The sequence below is a fragment of the Mus pahari genome, unplaced genomic scaffold (genome assembly GCF_900095145.1).
Source record: "Mus pahari unplaced genomic scaffold, PAHARI_EIJ_v1.1 scaffold_11071_1, whole genome shotgun sequence".
In the NCBI taxonomy this organism is placed as follows: domain Eukaryota; kingdom Metazoa; phylum Chordata; class Mammalia; order Rodentia; family Muridae; genus Mus; species Mus pahari.
This window is the reverse complement of record NW_018393895.1, coordinates 1-23,964: the sequence shown is the minus strand read 5'-3', so window position 1 is coordinate 23,964 and position 23,964 is coordinate 1. Positions and strand designations below refer to the sequence as shown.

The 23,964-nt window shown below is 42.9% G+C and overlaps 1 protein-coding gene across 1 annotated transcript; it reads right to left on the bottom strand.

Moving 5' to 3' along the window:
- Window positions 1-4,822: 4,822 nt before the first annotated feature.
- Window positions 4,823-18,819, bottom strand: LOC110315789 (cytochrome P450 2B9). The gene is made up of 8 exons (XM_021189758.1): window positions 18,649-18,819; window positions 18,360-18,509; window positions 17,576-17,736; window positions 13,392-13,568; window positions 12,795-12,936; window positions 11,068-11,255; window positions 10,760-10,901; window positions 4,823-5,376 (listed from the first exon to the last, which is right to left on the bottom strand). The coding sequence occupies exons 1-8, from the start codon at window positions 18,659-18,661 to the stop codon at window positions 5,195-5,197; spliced, it is 1,155 nt and encodes a 384-aa protein (XP_021045417.1). The 5' UTR covers window positions 18,662-18,819; the 3' UTR covers window positions 4,823-5,194.
- Window positions 18,820-23,964: the final 5,145 nt, after the last annotated feature.

The window sequence follows — 23,964 nt, the reverse complement described above, 5'->3', positions numbered from 1 at the left end:
AATGGGGATTAAGCATGTTACTGGCATTCCCTATAACTCTCAAGGCCAAGGTATTGTAGAAAGGGCTCATCAGACCCTTAAAAATATGCTTTACAAATTACAGTCTGGGGGAGGAATTTTTATATCCTCTCTTTGGCAATTTCAAGACTCTTTTAAATCATGCATTATTTGTTTTAAATTTTCTTACATATAATTCTGCAGGCAAATCTGCAGATCACCTTTGGCACCCCTCAACTGCCAATAATTATGCACAAGCTATGTGGAGAGACCCCTTGTCCAACAAATGGCAGGGTCCAGACCTGGTCCTCATATGGGGCAAAGGACACACCTGCATTTATGATTCAGGAGCACAAAATGCTAGATGGCTTCCAGAATGCCTAATAAAACCATATAATTTACCTAGGGAAGAAAAATCCTGAGAAGAATTTAAAATGTGCTTCTTTGCAGGAAAATGAAAGGGCCTCAAAAGATGTCATTCCTGATCATCAGGACATGGCTGTGTCTCTGCCTGATGGGAAGTATACCACCAGTAGGTCAAGCTCAGCAACGGTCTTATCAACTTCATAATTATACATGGCAAGTTATTAATGAGGCTGGAGACACAGTCCTTGCCACTTCCATGGTTGGGAGTTCTCCCTCCTGGAAGCCCCTGAAAGTTGACCTATGTAAGTTAGCCCTCAGAGCTCACTCTGATTGGGGAGTTTCCACAGTGTTTTGGCCTCAGAAAAGAGCCCCCAATTATCCCAACCAAGACCGGCCTTTGAACTCTCCAGAGTGTGACACTCAACTTGGTAGAATGATCTTAAACCACAGATTGCTTAGAATACAAGGTACAAATGCTGGCTTTTATGTTTGCCCTGGCTCCCACCGGGACCGATCACTTAATCATAAATGTGGCTTTGAGCCAAATTATTATTGTGCCAGCTGAGGATGTGAAACTACTGGTAATACCTACTGGAACCCCTCCTGATCATAGAACCTTATCACAGTCAAAAGCAAAGGGGGCTGAGATGATGACAAATATGGCCTCAATTCCCCCACTGGGAAAAACTGTTCCTCCTCTAATCGGGATACCTTGGGCTGGTGTGATCCCCTCGTGATCAAGTTCACAGAGGCTGGGAAAAAATATGATTGGATTAACAAACAAACTCCCTCCTGTGGTTTGCGCTTATATAGGCATCATAAAGATTTTGGGTTGATATTCAAAATACAGTTAATTAAGACCATCTCTAACCTTAGAGGATGTGTCATAGGACCAAATCCCATACTCCATCCTGTGGCCCCTATAATAACCATTGTTCATAAGGTAGCTGTTCCTCCTCAGAGTGGCACTCCTGCCCCTGTTGCTCTCTTTCAGCCTACTTTGCCTGCTGGACCTCTCACTTCAGCAGAATTGCTTTTAGACATAGTAAATGCTTCAGTTGCTGCCATACATGCAGCCAATAATACCCAATATGAGGAATGTTGGGTGTGTTTTTCCCCTCAACCTCCTTTCTATGAAGAAGTAGCAGTATTTGGATCAGTTATTGCAACCAATCATGTCCATAAACTTGGCTGGCATCCTGAGGCTAGCGCAGGAATCACACTGAGCCAGATTTCAGGTGTGGGCTCGTGCCTCTTGGGGCCCTCCATGCTCCCCCCACAGGCCTTGCTAGAGGTTTGCAATCAGACTATTATCATAAAGGCCACTTTTCAATATCTTGGAGCACCTAATGGTACTTATTTGTCATGTTCTACTGGGCTTACTACTTATGTGATTACCCAGACATTTTTAGCTAACAGAGATTACTATGTCCTGGTTCGGTTCAACTCTTCCCAAAGTTGATGATACATCCTGCAGAAGATTTACTCCAGTCCTGGGATAAAGGCACCAACCTGCCCTGCTCTAAAAGAGAGCCAATTACTGTAGTAATCTTAGCAGTGATCCTTGGTGTGAGTGCTGCAGGTGCGGGAACAGGAATTGCCTCCCTAATCTCCTCCCAACGACAGTCTGCACAGCTTGCCCAGCTTAACCACGCAGTGGACAGAGACATCCAAGAGATAAAAAGAGGCCTGAAATTTTTAAAAGATTCCTTAGTCTCTCTGTCTGAAGTAGTTTTACAGAATAGAAGAGGCCTAGATTTGGTATTCCTGCAGGAAGGAGAACTCTGTGCAGCCCTCAAAGAGGAATGTTGTTTTTATACTGATAAGACTGGCCTAGTTCAGGATAGTATAGACAAGGTCAGAACTAGCCTGGAGGAAAGGATGCATAATAGAGAGATGCAAAAATCCTGGTATCAAAAATTGGTTTTCTATTTATCCTTGGCTTTCCACTTTGCTTCCCACCATTCTGGGACCTTTCTTAGGCATTCTGCTGCTTTTGTCATTTGGCCCTTGGGCTTTTAACAGATTAACCAGTTTTGTTAAAACTCAGATTCATGCTGCCTTAAAGTCAGTTGCTGTCCACTACCAACGGGTGGACACTCGAGACTCCACCGAAGACCCCTTCTCCACTGATGCAGAGAGAGCAGCTGGTGGACTTCAGTTCTCCACCCTCACTGCAGATGCGGAGCACTCTTGGTTCTGTAGGCTGTGGAGATGTCATTACTAGGAGGGTGACTCCCTGGCTCCTAATAGTGGCTGAGGGCCATAAGCTGTGAAGTGACCTAAGACGGGAATATTGAGGTGCCATGAGTCAGATGCACACCCCTTTTTTGGCTGAGACGAAAGGATGGACCATCCAGAGACTACCCCACCCGGGGATCCATCCCATAATCAGCCAACAAACACAGACACTATTGCATACACCAGCAAGGTTTTGCTGAAAGGACCCTGATATAGCTGCCTCTTGTGAGGCTATGCCAGTACCTGGCAAACACAGAAGTGGATGCTCACAGTCAGCTATTGGATGGAACACAGGGCCCCCAATAGAGGAGCTAGAGAAAGTACCCAAGGAGCTGAAGGGGTCTGCAACCCTATAGGTGGAACAATATGAACTATCCAGTACCCCTGAGCTTGTGTCTCTAGCTGCATATGTAGCAGAAGATGGTCTAGTCAGCCATCATTGGGAAGAGAGGCCCCTTGGTCTTGCAAACTTTATATGCCCCAGTACAGGGGCACACCAGGGCCAAGAAGGGGGAGTGGGTGGGTAGGGGAGTGTGGGAGGAGGGTATAGGGGACTTTGGGGATAGCATTTAAAATGTAAATGAAGTAAATACCTAATAAAAAATAGAAAAAAATAATTTAAAAAGATGTTCTAGATCTAAAAATATTTTTTAAGATGGTAATATAAGCCAAGATAGAAAGTGATTTGTATACAGAATTCTGAACTCACCAAGATAGGATACATAGTAGAATACTTTATCTAAGTTGCCAAATATAAATGCACTGATCATTGTGAATGTTAACTCTTCCCAAATAATTTTCATATTTGTTTCATAATTGTTCCTTCTGTTTGTTGCTTATTGCTATATGAAAATGTCTTTCATTAGACAAACAGAGGGAAATATAAGCATCATGTTTTGTGTGTTGTATAAACATGTCCTTGGGTTATTCAAATGCTTATTTCTCTGGCCTCATATCGTGTTTCAGTTCAAACATAGCATTTTAATGCTTATACCAAGACTCTCCTGTCTCACCTTTGTATAAACAGTTCTTGTCATGTATAATCCCTCTTGTCAATAAATTCTGATTGTCCACCAATGGCTGGGCAGAATACAGAATAGTGTCAGATGTCCAATATTGAGAGGAAGGAGAGAGGGAGAGGCAGATGAGCCAGGAGGATGAAAAGAACTGGAGCCATTAAAAAGGGGTCTGAAAAGAATGATCAATAATAATATATAAGATTCATGGGATGGGGCTGGGAGATAGCCAGATTAGCAAACAAGTTTAAGGTACATCATTTAACTGCTTAGATATTGAGGTACTGAGGAACAGTTTTAAGTAAATCTTAGTTTCTCTATGAAGTTTTTGGGATATGGCATAAGGTTAATAAATACATCGGCCAGATATTTAAGGAGCTTTTGTATCTTGAGGTCCACTGGTGTATCTGCATGATAATTTGCAGGAATGTACATGACACATTTCTTTTCCTATCCTACTCATCAGCACAAGCAGTATGATTCCCTCACTGTCTCTCTATCTCTTTTATCTATCTCTATCTCTCTTTGTCACTTTCTCTGTCTCTCTCTTGCTCTGTGTGTGTGTGTGTGTGTGTGTGTGTGTGTGTGTGTCTCCCATCAAATGAGCCTTTCTCTGCTGCATCCTCTCTCTTGGTCTGATTCTCTATATTTCTCTGGGTGTCTCTGGTTCACTATATTTTCAAGGGTTATAAAGCTATTTCCTATGAACTAAAGTGTGCTCTCCTAGAGAAACAGTGAAGGATCATATGATTATTATAAAGTTAAGAAAGGTGCCAAATTCACATGATTATAGACTCAGCATATGTTGCCTGTAGGCTGACAGGAAGCTTCAAAGATAAAGGGTTCATGAGTACTCATGTGTTCTCAGTTGGAATTTTGGGTCATTCAGTTTCCTTTGAGCCATCCAAGCCCCTATATATTAACTGATTCTGTCAGTTCTGTTCCTTTAGAGAACCTTTACTAATAAAGGCATTGGTGTGGTTCTTAGGAGATTTAAGGAGAAACATATAGGAATCTGAGGTCAGAAACATGCAGCTCAGGGGCCATGGGCTGAAGAGGCCTTTGCCTAGACAGAAGATGCAGGAAGAGTATGCTAAAAAAAAGAGCATAAAAAAAAACTCATGAAGGTGTGTGACTGTGGCCCGAGGAATACAGAAACCAAGATAATTTTATGTGAAGTAAAGGCACGAGACACCAAACATCACACACTATGTGATTCTGTTTACCAGAACCATACATACTAGGCAAGTCTGTAGACATAGATTTCAGACCTTGTACAGGGTCCATTAGCACAGATCACAGAGGGTGCAGAGCTGATAATTTGGGAGGAAGAGGGAAGTGACTCAACATAAGATGTGGACTCCAGAAGTCTCTGTTCACAAATCAAAAATGACAGTTGATTGTTTTCTCCAGTGCCATTCACAGGGAAGAACACACCTTCCAGCTGTGGAGAACCACAATAGGAGGAAAGATGTGAGCAGCAACCTAGGGTCTGGTTTCCAGCAGCTCTCTCAGAGGCTCAAAGATAGAGCCATTCTTGACAGAAGTGGGGACACCTGGCTGCCTCAGCCCAATCAGCGGGCCAAGAAGCAGATCTGGTACGTTGGAGGTATTTTTCCAATACCAGTCTCCTTGGGAGTGAGGTCAATGTCCTTAGGAGCAACACTGCTTGCCACAGAGAAGTTCTGGAGGATGGACGTGAAGAAAAGGAACAATTCGTTGCAGGCAATGCTTTCACCAAGACAAATGCGCTTTCCTGTGGGCACAGAAAATGATCCATGTGAGCACCCATCCATTGTATAGCCTTTAGACTGTCACATTCATAAAACCATTTAGACACCCCTGCCCATTGCAATAAATAACAATGAGTTTGACCATCACCCTGCTATTCAGGTAGGAATGTTAAGAGAATCTTACAGGCAAATGGAACTTAAAAAATCCCATCTGAGTGAGATAACCCAGACCCAAAAGTACATGTGCAGTATGTATTCACTAATTAGTAGATATCAGTCAAAAAGTACGGGAGGATACCAACGATATACCACAAACACCCAAAGAAGCTAAACAAGAAGGAAGGCCCAAGTGAGGATGCTTGAATCTCACTTAGAAGGGGGAATAAAATAATCACAGGAGGCAGAGAGAAGGAGGAAACTGGGTGGGAAAGGTCATGGGAGGGTAATGGGGAGGTCAGGATCAGGTGTGAAGGGACACAGGAGAGAGGGCCAGGAAAATGAATAGAAATTTGCAGCTGCTGGGGCTGGGTGCAGGAGAGAAAACCTCTAGGAAATCCCAGAGACCTGGGATGGGGGGGGGGTCCCCAGATGCTACTGGGGCGGGTGTTAGCTGAGATGCATAGCTATGGGGGTATGAAATCTGAAGAGCTCACCTCCTGTAGCCAGGCAGGACCCCGGTGGACGGATAAGGACACCAACCCGCCCATGGAATTTAGATCAAAAGTCTAAAAGAAACGCAGGGACAGAGATAGAGCCAAAACTGAGGGAACAGCCAAGCCCCAGCATGAAATGGGCAAACATCAATCCCCAACATCATTAATAATATTCTGTTATGCTTGCAAGCAGGATCCTAGCATAGCTGTCCTCTGAAAGGCTCCATCCATCAGCTGTCTGAAACAGATGCAGACATCCACAGACAAACATTGGACAGAACTCAAGAACTCTTATGGAGAAATTGAGGGCCCCAAAGGGGTTAAGAATGCAACAAGAAGACCAACAGAGTCAACTAATGTGAACACTTGGGGCCTCTCAGAGACTGAACCACCAACCAAAGAGCATATATAAGCTAAACCTATCCCACACACACATATGTAGCAGAAATGCAGCTCATTCTTTATGTGGGACCTGAACAACTGGAGCAGGTGCTATCCCTAAAGCTGTTGCCTCTCTGTGGGATATGGTCTTCTAGCTGGGTCACCTTGTCTGGCCTCAGTGAGAGAGGATGAGTCTAACCCTGCAGAGACTCGATGTGCCAGGGTTGAGGGATACCCACAGGGGTCCTCCACTCTCTCAGCGGCCATCTCGGTCTGTTCTCAGTCTGACACATAGGCCAAGGTAGTTTTTCCTTTTCGCATTTTTTTTCCTTTTGCCAAAACCTGTTGCACCAAAGTTGGCTCTGCCTCTCGAGAGCCCCAAAACAGCTCTCTCCTCTCCAAATTAACAGTCCTCCAACCTACATTGTGTCTGCCTTGCTCCCACAAGTCTATTGACTCATTACTACTTGTGGTTAAAACTCATAATTTGGGGTTAGCAATTGAAAGTCTATGCTCAGATAATCTTCAGTCATGTGACATGATTCCATTCTGGGATATAACCAACACATGGCTAGTTGCCATCTTTACTAAGGGCTGGAGCAGGTGGAGCCATAGCTTTACCATCATCTTAATTAAGGGCAGTCACATGCCTGGCAGCCATCTCTCATATGGCAGGTCATGGCTTCACTGCCTTCTTGATTAGGAGCAGTAACATGTTCCTTCAGCAGATCAGGGAAGCGGGTCTCCAATGGTTCTTTTGAATTGCAATAAGACATTTATATGATTTCTGTACTATCTTGACAAATGGTTTACAACATTGCTCTATGTTTTTACTCTTTAAACTGTAGCGTATTTTAATATTATTTTGGAGGTTTTACAACATTAAAAAGGTTGCAGATTACTGCCTTAAAAATGTTTGCCTCTTTTTTTGCTAATGTTATTAAGCTATAATATATCCTTAAGACTTTTATAAGCTATAGATTTGTATAATGATAAAGTATATAAAGGTCAAAAAGTTTCCAGTCTCTTTATACAATATGCTTATAGATTAAAGGGTTTTATACTGATGCTAAAAGATCTTCATTTAAATGCTTAAAAAATCATTTTTTAAGGCTCAAACCTAACAAGTTCTAGACACAAAAGCTACTATAGCAGTTCTAGTATCATAAAAACTACTATAATCAAATACAAGATGATAGTCAGTAACCTTATAAATGACCATGTCATTTGATGAGTTTAAAATTATATTTAAAGGCATACTAAGAACTGATGCAGTTAATCGCAATATTCAGGTTTTTTAGCCTCCTATTCTATGTTTGCTAAGTACAGTTTAGAGCAGATAACTAGAAACAGACACAAATTTTTAAAAACCCAGATATACTTTATAGGTACTAGCCTTAAAACCGGTCAGAGATCTGCTGAATATGGCATTAAATGTTTAAATTTATTGTGACAGAGACTCCCAAATTCTAATAGTGACCTATCCTAGGTCTCCAAAAAGATATGGACACAAAAATGAAAAACTAACCTGGATTGTAGTACCCAAACCATTAAGCAAGACTGCCTCAATGTCTTGCCCACTGTCAGGGCCTGGCCTGAAGTGTGGACAGAGAACACCCAGAGAGTTAATTTTTCTCTCCCATGTTCCACCTCCACAGGGAAAATGAAAAAGCCTCTCGTCTTCTGGCCCTGACAGAGTGACTGCCTTTGCCATGATGCAATGGAGACCACAGAAATCTGAGAGAACTGTCTAGGTAGTGGACTATGAACTAATCTGTCATTTAAATTACTATAAGGCATCTAGATTATAATTTATCTTTCTCAGGTCTCTGATCATCACATTGACAGCTAATGACAGCTAACTGTAGCTTGATAGCGAGAGGACAGCAAGCACCTGACACCTTACCCCAAGGTAATCAGCCAACATGTTAGCTCATTAGTCAATTCATTAGCTAGTTAAAACTACCAGATCTGTTATTAGAAAGGCAAACAGGTTTGGCTTGCTCACAGGCTTCGTATTAAAAGATAAACAGGTTTCAGATGTAGATTTTTGCTATTGCCTTACCTAAAAGAACTCACTTTGCAGTGACTGCTCCCAATGATCAACCACCTGAATCTTATGGTAAATAATTGGATAGGAAAAAGAAGCAAACTTTCTGCAAGGTCTGAGGATATGAAAGGCTTAGTTATGAGGATCTAAGAAACTGTTTTTAGGGTCAAAGAAAATGTTTTGAGCTTGGTAAATGCAAGTTGTGAAGGTTGGAGGATGTGAAAAACTTGGATGGTGATAGGAAAGTGCTTGAACATACATAAAAGGAACAAAAATCCTTCAGATTTCTTCCCCTCACTATGCTATTACATTTGGACTTCAAAAGTTCAGAGTTCTAACATTAATCAATGAAGTGCTAATAAAATATTAGCCTAACTCTGGTAAAACCTCACCACTATAAGATCCCGTATTATACTTTCATTCAAGATGTTAAGTTTCCTTTGGTTGTCTTTTAACTATAGACTTAAAGGTGTTTCTCACTGTGCTAAATGTATATACATTCAGTCTTCTGAAAAGAGGGGAAACATCCCTCTTGCCCTTCTGCTCCCTGGAAGGTTTCTGTATTCCCTGAACTCACCTTAAAGACTGCTCATGCTTTTCACAAATATTGTTTACCAGGCTTCTACTGTAACACAATATGGTATTTGCTACCTTTTTCTACAATGCGCAGTTCAAAACAGACTACAATTAACATTTCTAAAATTTATCTATTTTGTAAACTTAAAAAGATTCTTCTAAGCTTCAAAAATCAGACTCGGGGGGGGGGGGGCTGGTGAGATGGTGAGATGGGAAAGAACACTGACTCCTCTTCCAAAGGTCCTGAGTTCAAATCCCAGCAACCACATGGTGGTTCACAACCACAGATAATGAGATCTGACGCCCTCTTCTGGTGCATCTGAAGTCAGCTACAGGGTACTTATGTATAATAGTAAACAAAGCAGAGCAAGCAGGGACTGAGCAAGCACAAGTTGGCCAGTAAAAGCAGGGACACCTGGAGCAAACAGAGATCCTAAAATTCAATTCCCAACAACCACATGGAGGCTCACAACCATATGGACAGCTACAGTGTACTCACATATGTAAAATAAATAAAATAAATCTTTATAAAAATAAAAGATACTCAGATTCACCTCTTGTGGGTCAAATGGGTCCCATCTGGAGAAGTGCCCCTGTCAATCAACAGCCTGACTTCCCCACCTGTTGCCTACTCCAGAGGGTGGGATCCACCCCTCCCCTGGTTCTGGGACTCCCCTTCCCCAACTATCAAGGCCATGGGCCAAGGGGTTTTAAAGATACACCTAAGAAAAAAAGTTTTCTCCCTAACACAACTTTATTTTCTCCCTCTACTAGGTAGAAGTGTTTCAGCTTCCTGCCAAATCCACATGTTTACTCAGAATCTGCATCCAGAACACTTTGAGAGACCCTAACCCTAACCCACCCACAGGAGCTCCCGTCTACTCTCACGGGCTCTTCTCCTGGGCCTGCACTGTCCTAGCCACAGACGGTCCCACGGATCCTGGAAAGCAGTGAAACATCCAACTTTCCCAGGACTTGTCCAGCATCCCAATTTTCCTTGGGTCCCCAAAGACAGACCATCACCCCAAAGTTAGCAGGAAGTAGTTTGAAGAACAGGACAACTGCACTCCTGCTCCACCAGGACCCCTTCCTAGTTCCTCATTTTTATTTAAACAAGAAGGGAGAAATGTTGGCTTACAGGCAATTCCACTAGACTTCTCCCAGGGACCTAGCAACAGCTTGCATCATCATCTGCCACCAAGCCAGATGCAGCATCAACAACATATAAAAAGGACTGCTCTCTACCCCCTCCCCTCTCTCTCCCCCTACTCTATCCCATCTCTCACTTACTTCCCCCCTCTCTGTCTACACACACACACACACACACACACACACACACACACATATCGTGTTCCTCGGCAGCTTCTCTTTCTGCCCTTCTTTCTGCCCACCTCTGTCCCCCTTCTCTAAGTTCTCACTCTCCTTTCTTCCACAAATAAACATTATAACAAACCTGTCACATCATGTGGTTTACCAGGGGGAATCATGCCTGCCATGTACCTCTTACCCCACCTGACACTGCATTAAATTTCTTAGCATTGCCTTTAAACACTTCCCAAAATGCCTCCTGACATGGATGCTCCTTTAGTTCAAGACTCCCCTCAGGGGGCTGTAGCCAGGTTAAATGGGATTGTTCAGGCAAGGCAGCTGGGATACACTCAGTAAACAGGAACCTAGTGCCATTTGTATTCCGTAGGGTGGGCCTGCCCTCTAGTGTCTGGGAAAGGAATCACGGGTCTGTCTCACCTGTGGAGAAAGGCAGAAAAGCTTCACTTTTCTTCAGTGCCCCATTGGCATCCAGGAAGTGCTCAGGATTGAAGGTGTCCGGTTGTTCAAAGTACTGTGGGTCATGGAGAACTGAACTCAGGACGGGGTACACCTCAGTGTTCTAGGAGACATCAAAAGATACGAAGATATTAACGTGCCCTGAACCATATGAAAAACAGTCAGTCCCTAAGTAAAACAGAATGCAGGGAAAACACAGGGTGAGGTTTGTGATTAGGAGAGTGGAGGACACTCAGGGAGTATCAATGAGGAATCAAAGCCGGTCTCACCTTGGGAAGCAGGTACCCTCGGAACATGGTATCTTTGGTTACTCTGTGTGGTGCTCCAATAGGGACAATATCTGAAAATCTCTGAATCTCATGGATGACTGCATCAGTGTATGGCATTTTGGTTCGATCATAAAGGGTTGGTAGCCGGTGTGAGCCGATCACCTGATCAATCTCCTTTTGGACTTTCTCTGCACAGAAAAGGGGAAAAATAGACCTGTATTAACAGCTTTGTAGCAATAATATTGTATTCTAAGAGCCAACAACCCAGAAAAAGTGCGCAGTAAGGAGACCTGCTGAGAAACTGAGTAACTGTCCAATTCTTAAGTGACTGCTTCTCTGTGCCCATGTTTAAAACTATATTAAATCTCTCCTCCATGAGCTTCAACCTCATTTCAGCAGGGTTTTACTAAAAAAAGAAAAATAGACAGAAAAGGGCTACTGCACAGGGAGACCAGAGCAGTCATGATGAGGCAAGAGTGGGGTTATGGGGAGAAAAGCAGGAGAAATTATCACCTTGGTAATGAATTGACTATACACACCGCAACTTGACATGGAACTCTATATTAAGAACTTGAAGCCATGTCCTCAGAAATGTAACAGTGAAGTTGGTAGATTAGGAAATTAACCAATCAATAGACACATGTAGATATGAATATATAAGAAAATCAATGGATAAATGAATATATGGACAAATTCCTGAGTTAATGAACACACTAAGTACTAGATTGTGTAATCAACTTGTAAGTCAGTTAGTGGATATACAAACAGAAGGGAAAAACAAAGGCCACTTAGTGAAAGTATTAGGAAATGGAACCGGCTCATAGAAGGAGAGATGAGTGTATGAATGAATCGATGGCCAATATTTTATCAACTCTTCGGATCAAAGGAAAACACTTAAGTTGACACTTATTCATTGGAATAAATAAATGAAATACCTACCTTGGTGGTTAAAAAATCAATAAGCACACAAATAATTTATCAGTTGATTTAGAAATGAATGGTTGACTGGAGGATTCAAGTTACATGTGTGTGCACGCGTGTGCACATTCCTGTGTCTGTGTGTGTGCACACGCGGGCACACACATGCAAGTGTATACATACATCTGTACGTGCATGTGAGTATTTGTGAATAAATGTTTAGCAAGAAGGTAGAAGGATGAGTGAGTAAATAGGTTTTTAGATATATTGATGCTTAGTAGTGTGAGAATGACTGAAGGGAGAGACCAATGACAGGTTCATTGATGGGTGTACAAATAGGTGGATGAATGAACAGAATATGTAGATGGATGGAGAAGTGGATGCATAGAAAGATGAATAATAGATTAATGTAAAGATTGAAGGAATGTGGAAGGAAGAGGTGGAGGGAGGAAAGCAAGGATACATTGATGGATGATGGATGGATGGATGGATGGATGGATGGATGGCAAATAGGTGCATGGGGGATGCATGGATGAATATATTGATAGATGGGCAGAAAAATGAATAAATAGATGAGTGGGTGGATGGATGGATAGATGATTGGATAAAACTTTTAGTGATAGTAGAAAATAACAGAAAACTGGTCAGCTGAGTGTTCATTCACACACCACCCACCACTGCCTTAGTATAGAAGTAGACCAAAGCCTTCAGAGTTCCAGATGTAAGTGGTCCATGTCTCATTCATCCACACAAATCCCTGCAAGTAAAAGGGAGCTAGAAAATCCCCCAGTGGTCCACATGTGGCACACCTGCGACATGGGGGTACTTGAGCATGAGCAGGAAGCCAGAGCGGAGGGTGGTGCTGGTAGTCTCAGTTCCAGCAAAGAAGAGATCGAGCACAGACATCATGAGGTTCTGGTGATGGAACACCGTGTTGTGGTTTGACTTCTCCTGGTTCCAGATGGGAAAAAGAAGAGATGGTCAAGGTTGGCTTGCAAGTAGATGAACACATTTATGAACACTGTCTTTCTGTTTGTGACTCTCACACTATTTGTACCGCTAGGTATTTCTCAGCTTTAACACTGTCCATTGGTTTCTTTTGTCTTCTCTTTCTCTCTGCTTTGCTCTTTTGTGGTTTATTGTCTTTTATCTCCCAGGCTCATTCTTCTGTGATCTTTCTGCTCCCTGCCCTTTGTCTTGTGTTTCTTTCCCAGACATGTGCCTCCCCTCTTCCCTATGTCATTTACCCTCCTTTTCTCTGTTCTCTATTTTTCCAGATATATTGCATCTCCTCCACTCTGTTTCTTCCTCTCCTCACCATCCTCTGTTCCCTTCCATCTTTTTCTCTGACCACATCCTCATTCTTCACTCTCACCCATCCCCTCTCTCATCCACGCAGGATTAACCTTCTCCATCCTCAGAAGGTAGGTATCAATGAAGTCTCGTGGAGCACTGGGGTCCAAGGTGACCCTGTGCTTTTCCACATGATGGGCAATGAAGTTGAGGATTTCCTGCTGTTTTTTGGCAATTTGTCTGTGTACACCAGGAAAGTACTTCAAGAAACCAGAGAAGAGCTCAAACATCTGCAAGAAAAAAGGGCGCAGGAGGTCACCTGGAGCTATCAAGTCCCAAAAAGTGGACAGCGCTCTATCTTAGTCACTGATTTACTATGTTGGGAAACACCATGACCAAGGCAACTCTTACAAAAGAGAGATTTAATTGGGGGGTTGCCTACGGTTTCAGGTTATTTCATTAGCATCATGGTAGGAAGTACCCATGCAGACAGGCAGACATGGAGCTTAAGGTTTACATCCTGATACACAGGCAGGCAGGAAGAACAAAGGGGAACACTGGGCCTTACATGGGCTTCTGAAACCTCAAAGAACACCCCAGCACCACACTTCCTCCAACAGAGACACACCTGTCTATTCCTCAGAGTGAAATCTTCTCTCCCTTTTTCCTTAATTCAGGACTCCCATTTCTTAAGCACAGGAATTAAAAGACTTAAAAGATTCAAATACACATCCAAGATATATTTTTAAATCCCTAACCTCCTCAACTTTACTTCTATTCCTGGTCTAGCTGCCCCAACAACTTGAAACCCATTCACAGACTGATCCAGGATTTTCCTTGGAATCTACTTCCTGGTCCAGCCTCACAGATAGTACTTCTATAGCCCCAGATATTCTAGCAGAACCTTAATAACAAATGAACAGACTGTTCTTCCTAATCTTGACCAACATTCTCTTTTCTTTGGGTCCCTAACAACAATGAACCAGTGTCAGCAGGAAGCACCCAGAGAGAGTGACACCCACTTACCTAACATTCATAGGAATCTTGAATGTCTGAGAAGCAATTAAAGAAATGTTCAAAGTCCTTAGTCATCAGGAAAATGCAAATTAAACAACTCTGAGATTCCATCTCACATCTGTCAGAATGACTAAAATAAAAAAACTCAAGTGATAGCACATGCTGGGGAAGATGTGGAGCCAATACTACTTCATTGCTGGTGGGAATGTAAATTTGTGCAACCACTGTGGAAAACAATTTTGGTGATTTCTTAGAACACTGGCATTAATTCTACCTCAAGAACCAGTTATACCACACCTGGGCATGTACCCATATATAAACATCCCACAAAGACACTTGCTCAACCATGTTCATAAGAGCTTTATTCATAATAGCCAGAAACTGAAAATAACCTAGATATCCTCAACTAAAGAATGGATAAAGAAAATGCAGGGCATCTACACAATGGAATACTTATTCAGCTATGAAAAATCAAGACATCATGGATTTTTCAGGCAAGTGGATGGAACCTCAGAATATCATCATGGGTGAGGTAACACAGTCTCAAAACAACATGGGTGATATGTACTCACTTATAAGTGGATATTAGTCATAAAATACAGGTACCACAGATATTACAGTCCACAGACCCAAAGAAGCTAAAAAGAACGAAGGCCCAAGTGAGAAAGCTTGAATCTCACTTAAAAGGGAGAATAAAATTACACATAAGAGGCAGATGGAGGGGGGAACTGGGAGGGAGGGAGGATGGAGAAGGGAGTGGGGGATTCAGGATCAGATGTGGAAAAGGACAGGAGATGGCTAGATGGCCATAAAAATGAATGGAAATCTAAAAGATGGAAGTGAGGAGGTGAGCAGGGTGGGGGCAGAATCTCCAGGATGAGACCTGGGATAAGGGAGACACACAAGAATCAATGGGGGTGAACTTAGCTGTTACTCACTTCACTGGAGATATGGAACCTGAAGGACCCAACCCCTGTAGCCAGACAGAAACCGAAGTAGAACAATAAATAGAACAACCCACCCACAAAACTTTAGACCCCAAATTTATCCTGTCTACAAGTAATGCAAACACACATTGGGGATGGAGGAGAGTGAAAGGGAACGGCCAACCAATAACCAGCCAAAATTGAGACCCACCCAGTGGCCAAGCACCAATCCCTAACACTGTTAACGATATTCTGTTATGCTTGCAGACAGGTTGCCCTCTGAGAGGTTCCACCCAGTAGCTAACTCAGACAGATACAGATACAGATACCCACAGCCAAACAGTGGATGGTGCTTGAGGATTTTATGGAACAACAGGAGGAAGAATTGCAGGGCCCAAAGGGGCTAGGAATGCCACAGGAAGACTAACAGAGTCCTTAGGAATCTCAGAAACTGAATCACCAAAGAAGATGCACAGGTTGGACCTAGGCCTCCCTGCTCACATGTAACAGATGTGTAGGTTGGTCTTCATGTGGTTCCTGAACAACTTGTACAGGGCTATCCCACAAGATGCAGCCTGTATGTGGGATATCTTCTTCTAGCTGGGCTCCCTTCTCCAACCTCAGTGGGAGAGGATGTGCCTAACCTCACAGAGACTTGAAATGCCAAGGTGGAGGGAAACCAAGGAGGCCCACCACTCAGAAAAGAAGGGGAGAGGGGGATGGAAGAAGAATTGTGGAAGGGGATAACCGGGCAGGGTATACAGTGAATGGGATGTAAAGTGAATAATTAAAAAAAAAACGTAAGAGGAACATCAATATGAACTAACCAGTACCCCCAGAGCTCCTTGGAACTCTACCACTAATCAAAGAAAACACATGATAGAAACTTGTGGCTCTAGCTATATATGTAGCAGAGGATGGCCTAGTCAGTCAATGGGAGGAGAGGCCCTTAGTCCTGTGAAGGCTCTATGCCCCAGTATAGGAGAATGCTAGGACCAGGAATGGGAGTGGGTGGGTTGGGGGGCAAAGGGAGGGGGGAGGAGATAGGAGATTCTCGAAGGGAAAACTAGGAAAGGAAATAGCATTTGAAATGTAAATAAAATAACTAATAAAAAAGTAAAATAAAATTTAAAAATAAAAAGCAAAGGAAGGAAGGAAGGAAAAAAGAAAGGAAAAGAAAGAAAGGAAGGAAGGAAGGGAGGGACGGAGGGAGGGAGGGAGGGAGGGAGGAAGAAAGGAAGGAAGGAAGAAAAGAATTGAGAATAATGAAGGTCTCTGGCAGGCCCAAGGATGGCAAACATGGCAGACATGATATCAGTAAGTTTTGTCCTTGACACTCCTTCCCTTGCTAAACCATTAGATTGTATTTCTACAACCAGTTAACAAGGTCCATGCCCTCATTTGGCCACTGACTCATTCCTGACACAAAACACCAAGATCCAACAGTCAAAATTCATTATTTGGGTAACGTTCAGTCAGGATTTAAGAGCTCACCCTAGACAGACTCCAACTTTCCCCTTAAAAAATGCCAACCTGCAAAAAGACCTCCTTGTTGCTGCCTTTTTGCCTTTGAAGCCTCACCTCCTACTTTTTTCTCCAGGGGAATAAATCTCATTTGTGCCAAGAGCTTGGGGTCTGAGTGTGTCCTGTATTAACTCGAAGGGACCACCATCCCTAACACTAGGCCCACAACATAATCTCTAAATGAGCCAGTTCCTAAAGTGTTCCGCTCTCTCTCTCTCTCTCTCTCTCTCTCTCTCTCTCTCTCTCTCTCTCTCACTGCTCTCTCTCTCTCGCTCTCCTCATATATGTACATTATATACATGTATGCTTTTGAACTTCTGAATCTATCTCTAACCTTGGTCTTTCATTCTCTGTATCTCCCATTTCCATTCCTCTGCTCTCTCTCACATTCTGCTTTGCTTAATTGTCTTTGTTTTAACTTCTGGGTTTTTAGTTTATGGGCACAGGGTCTCGTGTAAGCAAGACTGGCCAAGGGTCAATCTGAATTTCTCATCTCCCTACCTCCATGTTCCGGAATTGCCCATGTTGTATACCACCTTACCCAGGATATAAAGAGGCAGGACTCATGCTTGAAAACCAAGTCTTCCACTTCTGGCTATACCCACATCACCCACTTTATCATTTCATATGCATGTGTATTGCTCTGTATTTCCACATTCATGTCTTTCCACCTTGCTCACCATCACTCCCACCCTGCCTCAGGTTGCAGCCTCCTTGTCTCTCCACCATGTCTATGCCTTTCTTCCAGCCCTAATATACTCCCTCTTTCACCCACAAATCAGCTTCTTCTTAACTCTGCCCTGGATGCTCCTCTCTTCCCAAGCACTGACCTGGCAGGAGAATGAGCTTAAGAGTGAATAGATCTGACACATCACATTCAGCAGATGCAGGAACTGGTCATCTGTGTAGTCAAAGCGCTCTCCAAAGACAATGGAGCAGATGATGTTGGCTGTGATGCACTGGAAGAGAAAGGTGGGATCCAGGGGCACTCCTGGAGGATGAGGAGGCAGAATAGGAGACATGGGGTCAAAGACATGGAGAAGATCTGGCATCAGCCTCACCTCTGTGAGGTTGCCCCTTTCACTACTCAAAGAATAGAAACACTTGCTACCACATTGGCACATATCATGGGCCAGCCCCTATGCTCTGCGATGCATGTACCATTTTATTTCATTTCCCTTAGTGTTGTAAAAAGATGTGATGCTATTCATACACACAGGCAGGGAGGTTAACTTCAATAGTGGAATTAAACTAATCACAACTGGGATGAGGATTCTGGGACTCAGAGGTAGAGTGTGTGTAGTTAGTCTCCATCCTGTGTATAGTTCACCTCCTCCCTGGTCACCATTCTGACCCTGAGCTGATAGTTAACTCCCAGTGGCAGGAAAGGACAGAAAGGTTCAGGGATTGCCGGTGTGGATTCACAAGCCCTACACAGTCCAGTCCCATCTGCTAGTCTTCCTCCGTCACTTCTCAGACTTCTAGGCTCTGGTGTTCCAGAAGCCATCAGGACTTGCTGCTGGCTGCCTTTGTACTCCAGATAGAGTAATAGACCCTGGTAGTTGGAGGGCTGTCGTTGGTCAAACAGAATTGGACCCTTGCTCTGAGACTCACCCTGGTATTTCTTCAGTTCCTCCACCAAATATCGGGCCTCCTCCTTTATCCTCTCCTCCACACTCCGCTTTCCCATCCCAAATTCCTTCAAGGTAGCCAGAGAGAATCGCCGAAGGGTCTTCCAGCATTCCCCACTGGAAAAAAATATACCTAAGAAGGAAGGAGGAACAGGTGGGTAGGTTACATTGGAGTTCAGAGAACCCTCAGTCGTTCCCCAGAGCTTGGGCCTCACCTTTCAAGCTCACTTCCCTGGGTCACAACCCCCACTCTACCCTCTCCAATATCTCACCATAGTCCTGCATAACTAGCTGAGCTGCAGCAATAGTTCCCCGGCCAGAGAAAGCCTCGGCGTGGTCCACCAGAGCCTCCCTTATTGTCTGTGTCCCACACAACACGACCACGGGCCTTGGTCCTAAGTGCACTGTGAACACATCTCCATGCTTTTCTTGAAGCTGCCAAGCATAAGTGTAACCGAGTTGTAATTAACCTGCACAAAAGTTCTTGTTAAACTGTTGAAAACACTTAGTAACAGATTGGTAAATAGCTCCTCCTCCCCTGACCACTCTTACCCATCTTCTGAGGACCTAAGATTTGAAGGGTTATTGCATCACTGAGTCTGGAATGATTGATAAGATGTCCTAATCAGTGTACCAGTGCTGTAGAGTAGGGGAGCAAGGGCAGCATATGCTTATAATTCTGGCACTGGAGAAATAGAGACTAGAGAACAAGTAAACATCCTTGGCAACATATCCAGGTGGAGGCCAGCCTGGATTCCTAAGGCCCTCTCTCTCTCAAAACACACACACACACACACACACACACACACACACACACACACATATATATATACATAATACTTATATATGTACATGTACATACATATATATCACACATATTTATATATCACACACACATATATATCATACATGCATATATAACACATACATATATTTATATATATCACACACATATATATATCACAGACACATATATACATATCATATATATGATATATATATATCATCCATGCCAATGTCCTTCAATATGGTCAGATGTCCCTGGCATCTCATCTAAGAACCATCCTTCCTGTGACCCAGCTTCAACCTGATCAATGCCTCTGACAATATGTAGGCAAAACAAACCTGACCCATTCACTGGGTAATTGGAACGGAACGGGAAATGGATGACCCCTGGGAGTGGTTCTGACTGTCATTCACGTCTGTAGTATAGACCATTGAGAAACTTCCTGGCAGTATAACCATCTCTGGGCATATCCAGGGAATTGGTCCCTGGAATATCAAAACCTCCCGGTTCTGAAAGCCTTTGGTTAGAATGGTGCAGGTTTGCAAATTACCCACCCTCATCCTCTTGTGACCTTTAGCTCACTCTAGATTTCTATGCAGCTAAGAGAAATTAGATGCTATGGAAATGATCACTATCCCATGTTCTTTAGGGAATAATGCTATGGGAAAAAACTACGCACATGTTGGATTTAGATATACTTATGGTTTTAGATGGGTCACTCCACTGAATCTTATGCAACAATGTACTAACAATCTACAGCTCAGATCAATGATATGAGTGAAACTGCTGACTATTTATTAACACAGAAGTAGGGTTGTTTACATCTGCTGCATGTCAGTGATGTTCATACACAGGTACGGTCACTACACTTGTTGGAACGGTGGGAAGGTAGTGACTACAAGGGAGTAAGACAGGAACTGGACTTGATGATAACTGATCTTCACCTGGATGATAAGCTTGTGTTCATTCTGAAGATTCACTGAGCTGTGCTTTTTTAGGTGATGACCCACTGCAACAATGTCTTCACACAAAATTATAGTTGGGACTGGAGAGATGGCTCAGGGGCTAGGGGTACTTCTGGCATTGCAGGACTACTGAACTTAGTCTGCCTCCCATGTAACATAGCAAATGACTGCCTGTGATGCCAGATTTGTGAGATTTAAGGTTCTCTTTTGGCTTCTTCAGAAACCAGGTGTGCATTTGTGCATTTATATACAAACACATAAACATATACATACAATTAGGATGAGAGGTAAGAGAAGGGGGAGAGAGGGAGAGATGACAGATAGATGAATGGATAAATACATTGATGATAGAGAAATTATAATACTTGACAGAGATGTAGATATATACATAAATAGATAAATGACAGATGAATGGATAGATAAATACATAGATGACAGAAAATAGAGAGATAATAGATGATAGGAGGTAGATAGATGATAGATATATAATTGACATAGGCAGATGAGCAGTACATGATAGATAGAATAGATAGATAGATAGATAGATAGATAGATAGATAGATAGATAGATAGATAGATAGACAGATAGATAGAACAGATTATTTTTAAATATTACAGTTGGGGATGGCAGTTATGAGCACTGACTGCACAGTCATGATGACAAGGGTTTGGATCTCAGCACCTAGGTAACAAGTCATAGGGTTCATATGTGCCTCAGACCCCAAATATAGTATTGGAGGAGATTTCTGAGATTTGCTGACTTCTTGACCCAGATTCGGGGGGGGGGGACACCCTGCTTCCAAGGACTAGGCAAAGTGACAGAAGAGGACACATGGAGCCCTCCTCTGTCTCATTAACAGGTGTATGCTGAAGTGGATGCTCACAGCCAGATATTGGATGGAACACAGGGTCCCCAATGGAGGAGCTAGAGAAAGTACCCAAGGAGCTGAAGGGGGCTGCAACTCTGTAGGTGGAACAACAATATGAACTAACCAGTACCCCCTGAGCTCGTGTCTCTAGCTGCATATGTAGCAGAAGAAGGCCTAATCGGCCATCATTGGGAAGAGAGGCCCCTTGGTCTTGCAAACTTTATATGACCCAGCACAAGGGAAGGCCTGGGCCAAGTAGTGGGAGTGGGTGGGTAGGGGAGCAGGGGTGGGGGTGGGGGTGGGGTATAGGGAACTTTCGGGATAGCATTTGAAATGTAAATAAAGAAAATAATTTAAAAAAAAAGAAAAAAAACAGGTGTGTGCACACAACTTGAAATATATTCACACATATATGCACACATATTCACACACATACGCACACACACACACATATATATATAAATATATATATATATATATATATATATATATACACATATAAACATGATACTCATGAATAAGCAGGTTTTAAAAGTTATGGTTAAGGTTACCTTAAAATGGTATACACCTTCCTCTGCAAGCTCCTTGTTGTTTTCCCTACTTCATCTCTAATATCTGTAGGAACAGTTTTACCCTGACCCAAGTCAGAGCATCCACTGGGACCCGTATTACTCAGTTCTGCTAACCTTCCCCAAGCTCTGCAGTGTTTACAAAACTAAGATCAAAGACCACCACGGTCTGCACAGCACTACCTGACCTGGCCTGACCCCATCAGTCTTCCTGTCACTCCATTCCTCACTTGTCCCTTATTTGTACAAGCCCCAATGTTGCTCCCAGATACTATTCTTCTTCACGGCTGTCAGCAATCTTGCTACTTAGCATCCTTAAAAATTCTGTCTGGACCAGCTGCCCTTTTCTTCTTGAATGGTCTATGTACTATGCTTTCAACATGGTGTCCTCCATGGATTCACATGCTAGAATCTTGGTCCCCAAATGGTTGTATTGAGAGGTGGTCCAGCTCTCAAGTACTAGACCCTAATGAGGCATTGGTTCCCCAAGGCAGATCCACAGAATAGCTTAATATGGGTCAAGCAGAGAAGTTTGGATTCTTGGAAACTTTATTATTATAAATGAAAGTCATCAAACATGATGAGCTGCAGGGCATGGGAGACCATGCTACTGGACAGGCATAAGAATTGTAAGGTTGAGGGAGCTCAAATCCCAGGACTCTCAGAGATCTGAAGAAACCAGGAATATAGCGCCTTCCTACTTGTCTCTGTACCTGCTCTGGAAAAGGTAACCAGGACACACACCCAAAAGGACCACAGGCACTCAGTCCTGTAGCATAAAACCTGGAGTTCTTCTCCATGCTAATAAGGGATCTAGATAACCTCAAATCCAGCCAATACTTGAAGCCAATACTTCTTGGGTATTGTCATGCCATCTCCCCCAAGAGATATATAAATTCCCATTTCATCCCAATAAAGTGTATGTACTCACACACTGCTCCCAATGAAGCAATATTAATAAGCAAAGATCATCTCAGACAGTTGCTTCATTAAAGATTGCCTAAAAGAGCCATGACTAAGACTACTGAAGGAGGACTTTTTCTTTTCCCAGCCCTCTGTTACTCAGCAATCATTCCCAATTGGGCCACACCCTGTTCAGCCTAGTCTCAAATTCCCCTTTCCTGACTGGCATGCAGATGCACCAAGGATAAACATAGACCATGGACCCCTGTTCCTGATTTCCTCTCCAGACAGTACACTGGTAGCACCTGGATACCCAGAGACCAGGAAGCACAGCATTTGTCTCAGAGTCCACTGTTCACCATTTGGTCTGGTGTATAGAGATGACCTACAACCCAATGAGAAACAGACAGTGGACTCCCTGTTCCATCCTTTGCTATGCCTCCTCTGGGCCGGCATGCCAGCTGCATCCAGTCATCCTAACAGAGGTACAACAGTTAGCCTCTTCTACATGGGAAATATTTTCATTTTCTCTGATGTTTTCTGACATATTGGAGGGGTCCTCACCAGAATCTGGGGGGGGGGGGGAATGTACTGTTTGAACCTAGAATGCCAAACTCCCTAGAGGGAAAGGATGCCACAAGTCACACTATAGTGACAGAGTATTATCAGGCTTCACTGTGAGTCTGGTGTGCAGTTACAGTACTTGGGGAGGATTCAACTTTCTTCAGTGGTGCAGCCGCTCATAAGTTGCTCATGTTCCAATAAATAGTCCTCAAATCCACACTGAATGAAGCAACCATAATTGTTTCTAAGTAGGAAGGAGCTTCAGAAGGAAACACAGACATGAGAATGAGAAATGAAGGAATTATACTTTCAGAGAATATTTTTAAAATAACAAATTAAATAGGATGTCACCTTGACATTGCCAACATGTGGGAAGCAGATTTTTAAAAAAACACTTATGGCCAAATGTACCATACATACTGTCGTTCCAGTACATGACGTATTTTTGTCAGGTGGATCCTTAGCCTGGATATAGGGTGATATTTTCCCAAAACCTAATTTTAAAAACATAAAAGTGAATACAGCATTGACACAAGTGGAAAAATACAAATCCGTAACAAACATCAAACAAAATGGAGAGAAACTCAAAGCAATCCCACTAAAATCAGGGACTAGACAGGCTGCCCACTTTATCCCTTCTTATTCATATAGTACTTGAAGTCCTAGCCAGAGCAATTCGACACCAAAAGGAGATTGAGGGGATACAAATTGGAAAGGAAGAAGTCAAACTATCACAGACAGGTACATCAATGGAATAGAAATGAAGATCTTTGACAAGGGAGCTAAAACCATCCAGTGGCAAAAAGACAGCATTTTCAACAAATGGTGCTGGCACAACTGGCAGTTATCATGTAGAAGAATGAGAATTGATACATTCTTATCTCCTTATACAAAGCACAAGTCTAAGTGGATCAAAGACTTACACATAAAA

What these genes read in the sequence shown, in the direction of transcription:
- LOC110315789 (XM_021189758.1), bottom strand. An exon ending in CAAGTACCCCCATGTCGCAG is followed by an intron (nt 11,256 to 12,794) that starts GTGTGCCACATG and finishes TTTTCTGTGCAG; the next exon opens with AGAAAGTCCAAAAGGAGATT. An exon ending in GAGGGTACCTGCTTCCCAAG is followed by an intron (nt 10,902 to 11,067) that starts GTGAGACCGGCT and finishes GATGTCTCCTAG; the next exon opens with AACACTGAGGTGTACCCCGT.